At 42.2% G+C, this 15,113-nt stretch overlaps 1 protein-coding gene across 1 annotated transcript in view; it reads left to right on the forward strand.

The window, feature by feature from the left end:
* LOC139464423 (uncharacterized) overlaps window positions 1–8,486 on the forward strand; it is a 60,985-nt gene extending 52,499 nt beyond the window's left edge. The window contains exons 3-5 of the mRNA XM_071245956.1: window positions 5,084–5,175; window positions 6,720–6,872; window positions 7,773–8,486. Of these exons, the coding sequence (XP_071102057.1) occupies window positions 5,084–5,175; window positions 6,720–6,872; window positions 7,773–7,834 (307 nt within the window). The 3' untranslated portion in view covers window positions 7,835–8,486. The remainder of the gene's footprint in view (window positions 1–5,083; window positions 5,176–6,719; window positions 6,873–7,772) is intronic.
* The last annotated feature ends 6,627 nt before the right edge of the window (window positions 8,487–15,113 follow it).

A 15,113-nucleotide genomic window follows, 5' to 3' on the forward strand; every position in this document is an offset into this window, starting at 1 on the left:
GGGAAGGGTTTTCTTTTTCTGTCTAATATTGCACCTTCATCCCTCAAACTGGCTTCCTTTCACAGGAAATATGCCTAGAAAGTATTATCAGGAATCATGCAGGATTTCGGGATATAGAAGTGACGCATTGATTACTACTGTTGCCCCGGACAACGAGAATAGATCGTGGGATTTTTTTGCCGTACGAAAATAATTTGGTACTGCCCTGTGACAATTTCTCTTTGTCTAAACCTGTTATAATTCATTTCAAAAGGGGAACAGAAGTGCCAAATCAGATTACCTGGAAGGACTCGTCACTAGTCAACATAAATCACTCATCAACTCACAGAGGTTACAAACATCTGTACAGTAAATTACGTTTATGACGAACACGCTTATAACGAACTGACGGATATAACGAACTGTTTTTGGTCCCGTCCATTTGCTGTATATATGCCGTAAATATGCTTAAAACGAACTACGGTTATAACGAACTAAATTTAGTGGTCCCTTTGAGTTCTATATAACCTGGAGACACGGGTGGCCCAGTCGTCTAAGGCGCCGCGATTCGCTGTGCAGAGTTGCGTCCCTTTGGCACGCCAGAAACCTATCATTGTGGGTTCGAATGCCGGTTCGCCCTGATTATGTTTCTAGGTTTGTCAGCACCATACCCGTGCTCGTGGGTTTCACCAAAGTGGTAAACGTCTGAGACCTGCATCATTTCGGGCTTTCCTCCCACATTAAGCTGACACGCCGTGATATAACTGGAATACTGTTAAAAGCGGCGTTAAACCCACCTCACTCACTCACTCTATATAACCTTAGTTTAAAAGGATAGACTTGAAAAAGCAGTACTGAGCGTAATATCATGGAAGGCACCAGCGAATATTGGGTTCACAATCAATGACATTATAATAGATTTGTTTTCATAAATGTAAGTTAATGATTGGAGAAACTATGCCTTTATTGGTTGTGAAAAGTATTCATAAGCAGCGAATAGTTCAGTAGAGTCCCGGGCTTCGAATCTTATTTAGTCACTTTTTTTTAACCAATCAGATTTCAGCGCATACTCCCATTCATTTAACAATGTTAAATAACAACTGCGTGTACATATATTACATGAAAATACATACATACGCTTGTGATACTATAATTTCAGCCATGTCCTGTTGGATATTTTAAGTGTCATCAGGTTAACTGATTATTGTCCGTGCTGGTACTTGCTGGGGACGTTCGTAGACAGGCTAGCGAAGCGCGTTGTTGTAGCGTTCACCCAGTATGACCAACCAATCCTCATTACAATTCAGAGTTTTCTAGTCCGCAAGAACGACGGAGGGTACATTCTTGTACAAGACTTATAAGTTCCGTAACATCCCTGTGTCTAGTCAACCATTGTGACCAACCAATCCTCATTATAATTCAGTGTTTTCTAGTCCGCAAGAACCACGGAGGGTATATTCTTGTACAAGACTTATAAGTGCCGTAACATCCCTGTGTCTAGTCAACCATTGTGACCAACCAATCCTCATTATAATTCAGTGTTTTCTAGTCCGCAAGAACGATGGATGATATATTCGTGTACAAGACTTATAAGTGCCGTAACATCCCTGTGTCTAGTCACCCAGTATGACCAACCAATCCTCATTATAATTCAGAGTTTTCTAGTCCGCAAGAACGACGGAGGGTATATTCGTGTACAAGACTTATAAGTGCCGTAACATCCCTGTGTCTAGTCACCCAGTATGACCAACCAATCCTCATTATAATTCAGTGTTTTCTAGTCCGCAAGAACGATGGACGATATATTCTTGTACAAGACTTATAAGTTCCGTAACATCCCTGTGTCTAGTCAACCATTGTGACCAACCAATCCTCATTATAATTCAGTGTTTTCTAGTCCGCAAGAACGACGGAGGGTATATTCGTGTACAAGACTTATAAGTGCCGTAACATCCCTGTGTCTAGTCAACCATTGTGACCAACCAATCCTCATTATAATTCAGAGTATTCTAGTCCACAAGAACCACGGAGGGTATATTCGTGCACAAGACTTATAAATGCCGTAACATCCCTGTGTCTAGTCAACCATTGTGACCAACCAATCCTCATTAAAATTCAGTGTTTTCTAGTCCGCAAGAACGACGGAGGGTATATTCGTGTACAAGACTTATAAGTGCCGTAACATCCCTGTGTCTAGTCAACCATTGTGACCAACCAATCCTCATTATAATTCAGTGTTTTCTAGTCCGCAAGAACGACAGAGGGTATATTCGTGCACAAGACTTATAAGTGCCGTAACATCCCTGTGTCTAGTCACCCAGTATGACCAACCAATCCTCATTACAATTCAGAGTTTTCTAGTCCACAAGAACCACGGAGGGTATATTCGTGCACAAGACTTATAAATGCCGTAACATCCCTGTGTCTAGTCAACCATTGTGACCAACCAATCCTCATTAAAATTCAGTGTTTTCTAGTCCGCAAGAACGACGGAGGGTATATTCGTGTACAAGACTTATAAGTGCCGTAACATCCCTGTGTCTAGTCAACCATTGTGACCAACCAATCCTCATTATAATTCAGTGTTTTCTAGTCCGCAAGAACGACAGAGGGTATATTCGTGCACAAGACTTATAAGTGCCGTAACATCCCTGTGTCTAGTCAACCATTGTGACCAACCAATCCTCATTACAATTCAGAGTTTTCTAGTCCGCAAGAACGACGGAGGGTATATTCGTGTACAAGACTTATAAGTGCCGTAACATCCCTGTGTCTAGTCAACCATTGTGACCAACCAATCCTCATTATAATTCAGAGTATTCTAGTCCACAAGAACCACGGAGGGTATATTCGTGCACAAGACTTATAAATGCCGTAACATCCCTGTGTCTAGTCAACCATTGTGACCAACCAATCCTCATTAAAATTCAGTGTTTTCTAGTCCGCAAGAACGACGGAGGGTATATTCGTGTACAAGACTTATAAGTGCCGTAACATCCCTGTGTCTAGTCAACCATTGTGACCAACCAATCCTCATTATAATTCAGTGTTTTCTAGTCCGCAAGAACGACAGAGGGTATATTCGTGCACAAGACTTATAAGTGCCGTAACATCCCTGTGTCTAGTCACCCAGTATGACCAACCAATCCTCATTACAATTCAGAGTTTTCTAGTCCACAAGAACCACGGAGGGTATATTCGTGCACAAGACTTATAAATGCCGTAACATCCCTGTGTCTAGTCAACCATTGTGACCAACCAATCCTCATTAAAATTCAGTGTTTTCTAGTCCGCAAGAACGACGGAGGGTATATTCGTGTACAAGACTTATAAGTGCCGTAACATCCCTGTGTCTAGTCAACCATTGTGACCAACCAATCCTCATTATAATTCAGTGTTTTCTAGTCCGCAAGAACGACAGAGGGTATATTCGTGCACAAGACTTATAAGTGCCGTAACATCCCTGTGTCTAGTCAACCATTGTGACCAACCAATCCTCATTACAATTCAGAGTTTTCTAGTCCGCAAGAACGATGGATGATATATTCGTGCACAAGACTTATAAATGCCGTAACATCCCTGTGTGTAGTCAACCATTGTGACCAACCAATCCTCATTTTAATTCGTGTTGGTCTGGGCCGGATTTCCCCCAGGAACGATGGCGGAAGGTATATAGCTTTACACAAGGTAATGTGTTTCATCCGATTGGCGTCTCTTGTCCAACATAACTAGATTTGAAATGAGTCGTTTAAGTATTAATACTGATACTACTTCCCCCATGACAAAGCAGTACCCATCCACACCCATATAGTCAAGGGATGGTACTTGACACAATACACTGGTTGAAACCCGGATATAATTGCATGTATCGACTGCCCAGTAGCTCACTGACACTATAATCGTCCCCATTCGCGGAGGTTGTTTGGCTGCTCGTTGCGAAGCCAATCCTTCAGTCCATGCTCTATCGCCTCGCACTCAAAAGTTGACAATGTTAAGTGAATACTACTTGTTTACAAACGTGAAACGTTTTCGTGTGATCCCCACACTAAGTAGGTAAGCTCATTTCATGAATTGATCGACCATGACTACTGTCGATTTTTCATGGTTTTGATGTATTGTATTACTGTGTGAACGGGTACATCAGCCATAGATTCAAACACGCCATCTACAGGACTATTTGCTAAGCGACTATATTCAATAGAGGCCTGGAAAGTTCGTGAAAACATTCATTTACCCGTGGAAACCAAGAAAAAATAAATTGCATACATTATTTGATAAGTGTGTACATGAAGGATATAGTTCAGAGCAGGATATTATGATTTAAAGATCTATAAAGGTATATTTAAAAAGTCTTACAATATCTGTACATCTTGTAACCTTTATGTTGTAGAATCTTTTATGCTTGTGTGTAAACTCTATCGTCAATTAAGAAACAAGTATATTCCAAAGAAGTTTATAACTTACTCAAAAATTAATTTGTTTTGCATACACATGTCAACCTCAAATATTACTTTATTACAAAATATTGCATTGTACATACATCATGCATTGTTAGTTAGAAGAAAAACCCAAACCTTGTAAATACGTTGAACTATGGCCTTTCAGTTTGCAATGAATAAAACAATTTGGATGAAGGACGTAGAAAGTTTAAGTTTGACCCTCTAAGGGACAAGAATATTGTGGTGATGAATTAGATATACACGAATCCTACCCTCAATCATCCATGTTTATAAATAATGAAATTTTGAAAAGATGACCGCAAAATGCACATGACATTAGTGTTTAACAACATCTAACAGTTCGATTGGATACTTAAGTTGTCGTAAAAAAAAGAATGGATGCATTGGAACTTTAAGTCGCCGCAATTTATTCTGCCATGATTCTCTGGTCATGAGTTGATATCCAAGATTCGCCTCCGCATGACATGTCAATAGCATACCTGTACTTACGGGTCCCTCCGTAGAGGTCAGCGTCTACCCAAGTTACGTTGGCCCTTACGCCCACATTAAACAGATACACCGTGTTAGAAAATGTCGTTAATCCAAACTCACGCACGCACGCACTCACGCACTCACTCACTCACTCACTTTCTCACTCGTTTCAGGTTCATCCTGGTCTTGTTCTTCATCGGAGTCAGCGTGTTGGTGATGTTTTACTGTAAAGTGCGGGCCAAGAACAGAGTCACGTCTATGAGCGGTACGTATAGTGACACTACAAAGTACCGACTCCACCAAACCACATTGTCATTTAGTGACACTCCCGTGGAGACTCCGGGTTAGAATTGGTCCCCAGCAACCTTTGCTGGCTAATTTATAAGAGTAGAACTATTGGGCCGAGTAGCCAGGCTCGGTGACTTGGCATGTCTACCTATCCCGACGGCCTGAATATTGCTATAGAATAGAATAGGTCCTCAGCAACCCATGCTTGCCGTAAAAGGCGACTATGCTTGTCGTAAGAGGCGACGAACGGGGTCGGGTGGTCAGGCTCGCTGACTTGGTTGATGCATGTCATCGTATCCCAATTGCGTGGATCGATGTTAATGATGTCAATTACTGGACTGTCCCGTTCAGACTCGATTATTTATAGATCATCGTCATATAGCTGGAATATTGCCGGATACGACGTTACACAACAAACAAACACAATATTAATCACGTGATTGTTTGGTCTTGACTATGATCATTTACAGACTGCCGTCATATAGCTTGAATATTGCTGAACAACAAACAAATAAATGAATATTTAGTGATACTTCACTGTATAGAGTATCGGCTTCAAAGCTTCAGGGTTGGTCATGCCACTCATCGGCTACGTTTACGCGATGATGATGACACTGATGATAAGAACACCAATAATAACTATTAGTGAATGAGTGAGTGAGTTGGGTTTAACGCCGCTTTTAACAGTATTCCAGTTATATCACGGCGTGTCAGCTTAATGTGTTAGGAAAGCCCGAAGCACGGGTATGGTGCTGACAAACCTAGGAACATAATCGGGGCGAACCGGGATTCGAACCCACGATCATAGGTTTCTGGCGTGCCCAAGGGACGCAACTCTGCACAGCGAATCGCGGCGCCTTAGACGACTTGGCCACCCGTGCCTCCAAAAATAACTATTATGATGGTGATGATAACTTAAAGGACATGGTAGCCTTCTGGTTAAGAGTTCACTCGAAGACCCAGATTCGACTCTCCACATGGGAACAGTGTGTGAAGCCCATTTCTTCTGAAGGGCGATATTGCTGGAATATTGCTCAAAAGGGCGTAAAACCCAACTCATTCACTCACTCAGTTACATGATTGCATTGATTTGGGTTATGATAATGATAAGAATAACAACGCCGATGTAGATGAGGATAATGAGAAATATAACAATAACGATAACAACGATAATATTGCATGGAGTGAGTGAGTGAATTAGTATGGTTTTACGCCGCTCTGAGCAATTTTCCAGCCATACCGCGCTACACTGGAAATGGGCTTCACATATTGTACAAATGTGGAGAGACGGCAGGTCATCGTACACGATGTCGTTGAATGTTATTTACACGTTTACAGTCGCAGGGTTCTTTGGACTAGATTTGTTGTTTACAGCCGGCCTGGTACAGTTTGGCTTATGCTGACTGCGGCGTCAAACAAAATACAATCACTAACTCCATTGCATTTCGATCATAAGTACAGATGCGTTTGATCGCGATCTGAACTACCGGCCTCAATTTACAACGTGTTTTACATTCACAGGCGGAAGACGTAATAACGCCATGGTGGTACCCGTCCAGCCTCCGCCCTACAGCCTCAACGACCCCGGGTGTCCCCCTCCGTCCTACCATACTGCCATGGCAACGCAGTCATTACCCCCGGGATATGTAGGAGAGCCACCCAGAAATCAAACACGTATGTATATCTTGATCTTCTAACAGTAAAGTGACTGTGGCCGTCAGTAATTGTGTTCAGGCCGGGGTTGATCCACAATATCGTATGACGGAATTACGACGTAATTCCAATGCTTAGGCCCACTTAAAATGTTAGGTGAGGTGAAGTGACGTGCCTGTAAAAAGTCCAGTATCCAGCCTTGCCGAACTAGGATGCAATCATGGGCTCGATCGTAGCGCCACCAGTGGCTATTGAGAGTAATGGCCCTTCTATGCCCCTCCTATTGACCAATCAGATTCGACCTCTCATATCACCTGCAATTGCTTCAAACAACATGGCGGCGACCAGTCAAGACAATCTGATCGTTAATCATGATCTATATTGTAATAAAACGGACCTTGCCTCGCGAAGTGCATCAAATCACGTAAACACCTGGATTAAAAACATGAAAAGATTTACAAATTATCTGTCGACGCCCAGTTGTCTCTACACATCCTTTGCAAATCCTTCAGTAGACCGAAATCTCCACGTTGAAATCCATGTTGTTTACGAACCGGATGTCTAGTTCGTTTCGCGAGTTTGGATTATGCATAGACTCGTTTGTCCAGCCAAAGTATAACTGCAGCTTAGTTCGGCAAGGGTGGAAAGTGGACTTTTTTAGTCAGTTAACTCCCTAGCCTTCGGGGTGAGTGAGTGAGTGAGTATGGTTTTACGCCGCTTTTAGCAATATTCCAACAATATCACGGCGGGGGACACCAGAAATGAGCTTCACACATTGTACCCATGTCGGGAATCGAACCCGGGTCTTCGGCGTGACGAGCGAACGCTTCCCTTGCCTTTGGAAGAGGCCATTGTATGGCTGTTCTGTTGCTGACTGCAGCGTAAACACAACAATAATTCACTCATTCTGTTTTGTTACAGGTCCCCCGTCCTCCATGTCTATACTCTCCAACCCGCCCCCCTACTCACCTCCACGGAGATGACTGGTGGGAACCAGCTTTAACAGACCAACCAACAAAAGTATTACCTTCAACAATCGTCCTGGCTGGCCCTGTGTAAACCGGTACCATGTCCTAGTTGCGCAACTTTGTGTAGCGTAAGCTGGCCCCCGTCTCTCATATCACAATATAAGTTGACGACGCGTATACGGAGCCGGGAACCAGCTTATGTGTAGTGTTGCTTGCGTAGCGCAACTAGGGCATTGTACCAGTCTACCGTCAGATGGCGCCTCCACAGAGGCCTCACACTGACTAGTGTTGAGTATTTGTAAATAAACTGTTCACATGAGCTTGAAGAACTGATGAAGTGGGCTCGAACAATTTGTAATACGAGTGTTACCGGCACTAAACACAAATATGTGAATGTAACTGTGAACATTTAACTGTGATCATGTATATAAATATAGGAATGTTTATTAACGAACTTTCAGAATTCAGAGTTGAGTCTTACCCAACCTAAAATATATTTTTAAATTGTTATCTGAGCACCATATAATAACAAGAGATATGAACTGAAGCTCACCTTTTAAAAAGGTTTGATAAAAATGTTTTATTATTTTTTTAATATAACATTAATTTGGTTGAACAGTTTGCAAATTAATGAATAGATATTTTTCATGAGGTGTAAATTTTAAAGGCCAGCTATTTGATAGGGGGGGGGGGGGCTGGGATTTTGTATGGAGACTACATATTTTTTCAGCTAGTGCTGCAAACCAAAATATATAAAGATAATTAAAACTATAAACTTAAAAATTAAACAATGTATTTTTGTTTTCAGACATATTTTTCAGCAGCCTGAAGCATCATTATTTTTTTCAAACATTTTCTGGAACACTTTATTTATTTCGGTAAAATCACAGACTAAAAAATGGTCGGTCCCTACGTAAATTAGAAGTCTGCAAACAAACTGAACACTACTTACTTGAACACTGAAACACCCGTCCTCATTGTGTGTTGAGTAATGGCGTGTCTACTCTATGCCAAATACTGTCTGCACAAGGAAATACTTAGTGTGATATTTGTCAGCATACCTGTGATAAACGAATACATGAACAGCCGTGTATTATATGTTTTGTAAATAGGTTAAAACATTTTGTTTCTTTTGTTACGAGTGGTGTCTGTTTTTAATGACATATAAGCCTTTGCTAGTTTGTTGACATGCGTGTGTTATTGGGATATCACCTGGCTGGTTCAAGAAATGGTTTAGTTCAGTAAGGTTCATGTACACCTCCTTCTGTTTGGCACCGGGAGCCTATGTGGCCATGTCGTGTACTTCGTGCAGACTTACTTCCCTTGGGCGTGCCAGGAACCTGTCATCGTGGATCCCAGATTTGCCCTCATTGTGTTTCTAGGTTTATCAGCACCATACCCGTGCTCGTAACGGGGTTTCTCTATGTTGGACTGGGTCGCCATGATGATTTACATAGTTCGTTGGCTAGATGTTTCATGCATTTACACTACGCGAAGGAACAGGAGTTCACATGTATTGTTACGCAAATCCGGTCATTGCATGTCTTTCCTACCCTATTTGCGTTAATGTCAATCCGGCTTTTGGTCCTGTGTTAGTTCTTTGGAAACAGCAAACATGACTTTCAAGGAAGAAACGCTACTCATATAGCCCCGAACTGTCCTCTACGCAAAGATAGTATACATGTATGATCGTCCCTTAAAGGTAGCCATCAACCGTTCGTTCAAACCGCTGCTTAATCTAATTAACTAGTCTTACACCTTCATGCTATTTGTTCATTGGTCTTTTCAAAACAGACATCATTAGTAGTTGATATGTGCCGTGTAAAGAAAGGGAATTCCATTGTGACGCATTTAAGTCATGTGTTACTTTTGATCTTCCAGCCTTTGTGTATCGCTCGACGGGTTCCTTTAATTCATTTCAATGAGCATATTCGTTACATTCATGGCCGTCTAGCTTCACGTAAATCGATGTTGACTTATATTGTCGTGCAGCGTGTCCTAAAATGACCACAAACTAACCCAGCCATTGACCGCGCCTAGCGGAATAATGTATGATCTAGACACTAAATAAACCAGCCACTGTGATGTTAGCGGAGTAAGAGGGACGCAGCCATTATACTGAACAGCGTATTTTCTCGTCGACAATCGTGACGTACAGGCGCTTTGTCGCGGATATAACATAGCTACTACCATAGTTTATTAATACTGCTAAAATAAGGTTAACGCTGCTTGAACAGTATTCCAGTTATATCACGGCGTGTCAGCTTAATGTGGGAGGAAAGCCCGAAGTGATGCATGTCTCAGATGTTTACCACTTTGGTGAAACCCACAAGCACGGGTATGGCGCTAGTAATGTGACACAATCTGTTGGTCCTAAACTTTTTTGAGTAGTACATTGTGCATGACTATTTCATATGGCAATGTTTTTTTGTTTTTAAAAAAAATATTGTAAATGCCTGTTGTCACAGTCCATGGATATTAACAACTACTAATATGAGCTATATATTTTAACGTAGTGTAGTCACTGAATCCACACGGGGTTCAAATTTTGTAGGGGGCGGTCGGGTAGCCTAGTGGTTAAAGCGTTCGCTCGTCACGCCGAAGACCCAGGTTCGAATCCCGACATGGGTACAATGTGTGAAGCTCATCTCTGGTGCCCCCCGCCGTGATATTGCTGGAATATTGCTAAAAGCGGCGTAAAACCTCACTCACTCGAATATTGTAACCATACTGATGTCACATCAGTACTGAATTCACGGGGCGGTCGGGTAGCCTAGTGGTTAAAGCGTTCGCTCGTCACGTCGAAGACCCGGGTTCGATTCCCGACATGGGTACAATGGGTGAGCCCATTTCTGGTATCCCCCGTCGTGATATTGCTGGAATATTGCTAAAAGCGGCGTAAAACCATACTCACTCACTCACTGAATTCAAGGCCCCCTGTCGCAAAGCAATCTTAGCACTGTGTCGTTTGTGATTCCGCTCCTGTGACACAGACTTATGATAGTCGTAACACTAAGATGGCTTTGGGCAGTTGTGCCGAAATTGCCGATGTGGCCCAGTGAACACATCCCTCGAATATCCCAATCGTTTTCAGCAGTATATAAATTAGCCCTATTGGAAAAAAGTTCATGCACACTTTAGACTATACTGAGTGCGTTGTGACCGTGACCCATTAAACATGGTGTCAAGTAGCCAAAATATGACATGTAAATATGATTGTAAATAATAACAAAATACTGAACTTGTTTGCTGTGATATTGTTAGTGTGCTTGTTATTTTAACATTTATTATATATTTGTTTATCAGATATTCTCTGGGTTAATCTTCACCCCGGGATATGAATAAAACAAAATGGCATTGTGAAATAGGCAGGTTGAGGCTGGTGTGAAGTGGCAGAAATGTTCAATATCCTTGTCTAATGAAGTCATTTCAGTGATGGGGCGGTCGGGTAGCCTAGTGGTTAAAGCGTTCGCTCGTCACGCCGAAGACCCGGGTTCGACTCCCGACATGGGTACAATGTGTGAAGCCCATTTCTGGTGTCCTTCGCCGTGATATTGCTGGAATATTGCTAAAAGCGGCGTAAAAACCTAATTCACTCACTCATGTCAGTGATGACAAACGAGATCAACAGTTGAACCCTTAATTGCAGGTAAATAAAAACAATGTCTTTCGGATTTTGCCATCTCGTCAAAATATAACCATGAACATGTGTTAAAATTCTTTGAAAAGAAGTTTCTTATTAAGGTTGGCAATTTGTTCAACGTGGTCCGGAACTGTTTCCCTATACAGGTTCTGACGCCACGGTATTCAGGTTCAGGGAAAACAGCCATTGGCCCCGATTCTCAATGTTGGCTTCGCGCCACATTCGTGACCAACTCGTGTTATTCCGGGACCATCCGAATCACGGAAAAGGGCGAGTGCCGACGAATGCTTCGCACCAGTTAACGAAAACTTACGACTATAGTACCCTTTCAGTTTATCAGACTTGCCTATGATTACGTTTACTGTATTGGGAGCTCTTTTGACGTCCCTTTTCGGAATCTGTACTCCTCGGCTTTTGACAGGGATATTATTTATCTTTCCATGATACACAAAATCTATTCTAAAATATGTCGTGTTTTAAATATATCTGACATGTTTCATTATCTCCATCAAACGTTGAGTGGTATATTTTGTTCCTGCTGTTTAGAGTCTGGAAGGTAATTTAACGTACCGACGTTTACTACAATATCTGAAAAACTATCGGACTTACTCCGGTCAAAGTTGGTATGAGATTATTAAACAGTCATACATAACTGGATATTACATTTAAAGACAATCGGTGAATGAATAAAAAATCTGTCTATTTAGCTATCACTATATTTCATCAACAACCAGACCAGTTCGTCACGGGTGGAACGAGCATTCATTGTAACAGCCATCTGCATAATGCTACCCCTGCGTCACAGGGTCATATGACACAGTTGAACCAATAAACTCAACTCGAAAGGTTGCACGGGAATCACGCACGCACGAATACGGTGTTAGCGTTGGGCGTCTCAACGTGCGTGATTCCCGTGCAACCTTTCGAGTTGAGTTTATTGGTTCAACTGTGTACAGTTAAATAGACAGATTTTTTATTCACGCACCGATTGTCTTTAAATGTAATATCCAGTTATGTATGACTGTTTAATAATCTCATAACAACTTTGACTGGAGTAGGTCCGATAGTTTTTCAGATATTGTAGTAAACGTCAGTACCTTAAATTACCTTCCAGAATTATACGTTGTGACACTCCCACTGTTACCACCACTCTGTGATGGTGGTTGTCTAACCCTTGTCGGATCACCTGGTGTGGTGGTGCTCATTCTACTACTGCTGAATCAAATAAAATCCATACAAACAGTCTCTGGCTTCTTCTTGTTTGTCACACACTCGCATACTAATAACCCGTGAAGATCCGGAGTAGAATAGGACTTTAGCAACCCATGTTTGCCGTAAAAGGCGACCATGCTTGTCGTAAGAGGCGACTTACAGGATCGGGTGGTGAGGCTCGCTGACTTGGTTTGATGCATGTTTTGGTTTGGTTTGGTTTGCTGTTTAACGCCGCACTCAGCAATATTCCAGCTATATGACGGCGGTCTGTAAATAATCGAGTCTGGACCAGACAATCCAGTGATTGACAGCATGAGCATCGATCCACGCAATTGGGACCGATGACATGCATCAACCAAGTCAGCGAGACTGACCACCCGATCCAGTAAGTCGCCTTTTACGACAAGCATAGTCGCCTTTTACGGCAAGCATGGGTTGCTGAAGACCTGTTCTACCCCGGATCTTCATTGGTCTTATGCATGTCATCGTATCCTAATTGCCTGGATGGATGCTCATATCAATCACTGGATTGTCTGGTCCAGACTCGATTATTTACAGACGCCGTCTTACTGCTGAGTGCGGCGTTAAACAACAAACTAACAGAACACATAGTAATGGGGTTTTGTTGTTGTGAAACGCGGCACTCTAAAATATATGACACCAGCCTGTGAAGAATCTAGTCAATCTGGTGATTGATATTGCGACCAACGGTTCAAACGATCCATTTGGTTACCTCTTAAGACCAGCATAGTTGTGATTATGATTATGATTGGTTGGTTTGTTGTTTAACGCCGCACTCAGCAATATTCCAGCTATATGACGGTGGTCTGTAAATAATCGAGTTTGGACCAGACAATCCAGTGATTAATATCATGAGCATCAATCCACGCAATTGGGATCGATGACATGCATCAACCAAGTCAGGGAGCCTGACCACCCGATCCCGTTTGTCGCCTTTTACTACAAGCATAGTCGCCTTTTCAGCATGGGTTGCTGAAGATCTATTCTACCCCGGATCTTCATGGATCTATGATTGTGATTGTGATTATGAGTGACCGGACTAGAGGGATGAAATCCACGACCTTTGGTGTGATGCTGACAGACCAAGGATCATAGGAGGAGCAAATTTTGGAACTGAATTTGGATTAACATGGGGTTCAAGATTATTGCATTTGTGTGTACCTGTTTGAACTAGTCCGCACTAATGCTGATTATATAGCACTAGCCTAGTGAGATACCATGCCACAGTTTAACATGGATACCTTACACAGACACAGTGTTCTGACTCCAAGCCGACCAGTCTTGGTTTTATCCCCTTAATGCCAAACACAGGCAAGTTAAAAACAAGTAGCATCTTTGAATGTCTATTGGTATGACGCGACCAGGGATCAAACCCCAACCTTCTGCACTCAGGGCAGATGCACTATCCACTAGACGAAGGAGGAATTCACAGAAACATCAGGCTAAAAGGAGATGCACAGTTGAATGAGGGAGTTGTGTTTAACACCCCTTTGAGCACTATTTCAATGTTCTCTTTGTTCTCACGTTTAGAATACAAGCACTGTAACAATTACAAAAAGGCCATTATTTATTAATTATTAAACTATCATCCTCAGCACCCAAACACCATACATCATTTTTTTTCCCCATGTTACTACGGATAATGGAAATTGCTCTGTGTGTTCCATCGTTGTTTGTTGTGTAACGCAACACTCAGCAATATTCCAGCTATATGACAGCGGTCTGTAAACAATTGAGTCTAGACCAGACAATCCTGTGATTGATATCATGAGCATCGATCCACACAACTGGGATACGATGACATGCATTAACCAAGTCAGCGAGCCTGACCACTCGATCCCATTAGTCACCTCTTACGACAAGCACAGTCACCTTTTACAGCAAGCATGGGTTGCTGAAGACCCAACTTCTAACCCGGATCTTCACGGGTAACTATTTGAGGAAAGCGGATATGGTGCAGGTCCAACATTAAAAACTCACCAGGGCAGGTATGGTGTTGACAAACCAAGATTCATTTTCAGGGCAAATCTAGGATTCGAACCCACGACCATCGGATGCGACTTAGATGACCAGGCCTCTTATGCCCTAAGCCACAGTTAAGTGAGTGAGTGAGTATTGTTTTACGCCGCTTTTAGCAATATTCCAGCAATATCTCGGAAGGGGACACTAGAATGGGCTTCACACATTGTACCCATGTGGGGAATCAAACCCAGACCTTTGGCGTGATGAGCGAACGCTTTAACCACTAGGTAACCCCACCACATGTTGAACTAAAAGTCAATAAATACAGCTCTGTAGTTTATCACTTGACATACATACTATTGTAGAGAAGAATTTAAAAGACGAAGCTGAATGTTGATGCAGCAAAAAATCCATGTTCACTGACCTTCCATCAACTATGATTACTACAGTCCAAAT

This window comes from Haliotis cracherodii, unplaced genomic scaffold (assembly GCF_022045235.1).
Source record: "Haliotis cracherodii isolate W230 unplaced genomic scaffold, xgHalCrac1.p SCAF_17, whole genome shotgun sequence".
In the NCBI taxonomy this organism is placed as follows: Eukaryota; Metazoa; Mollusca; class Gastropoda; order Lepetellida; family Haliotidae; genus Haliotis; species Haliotis cracherodii.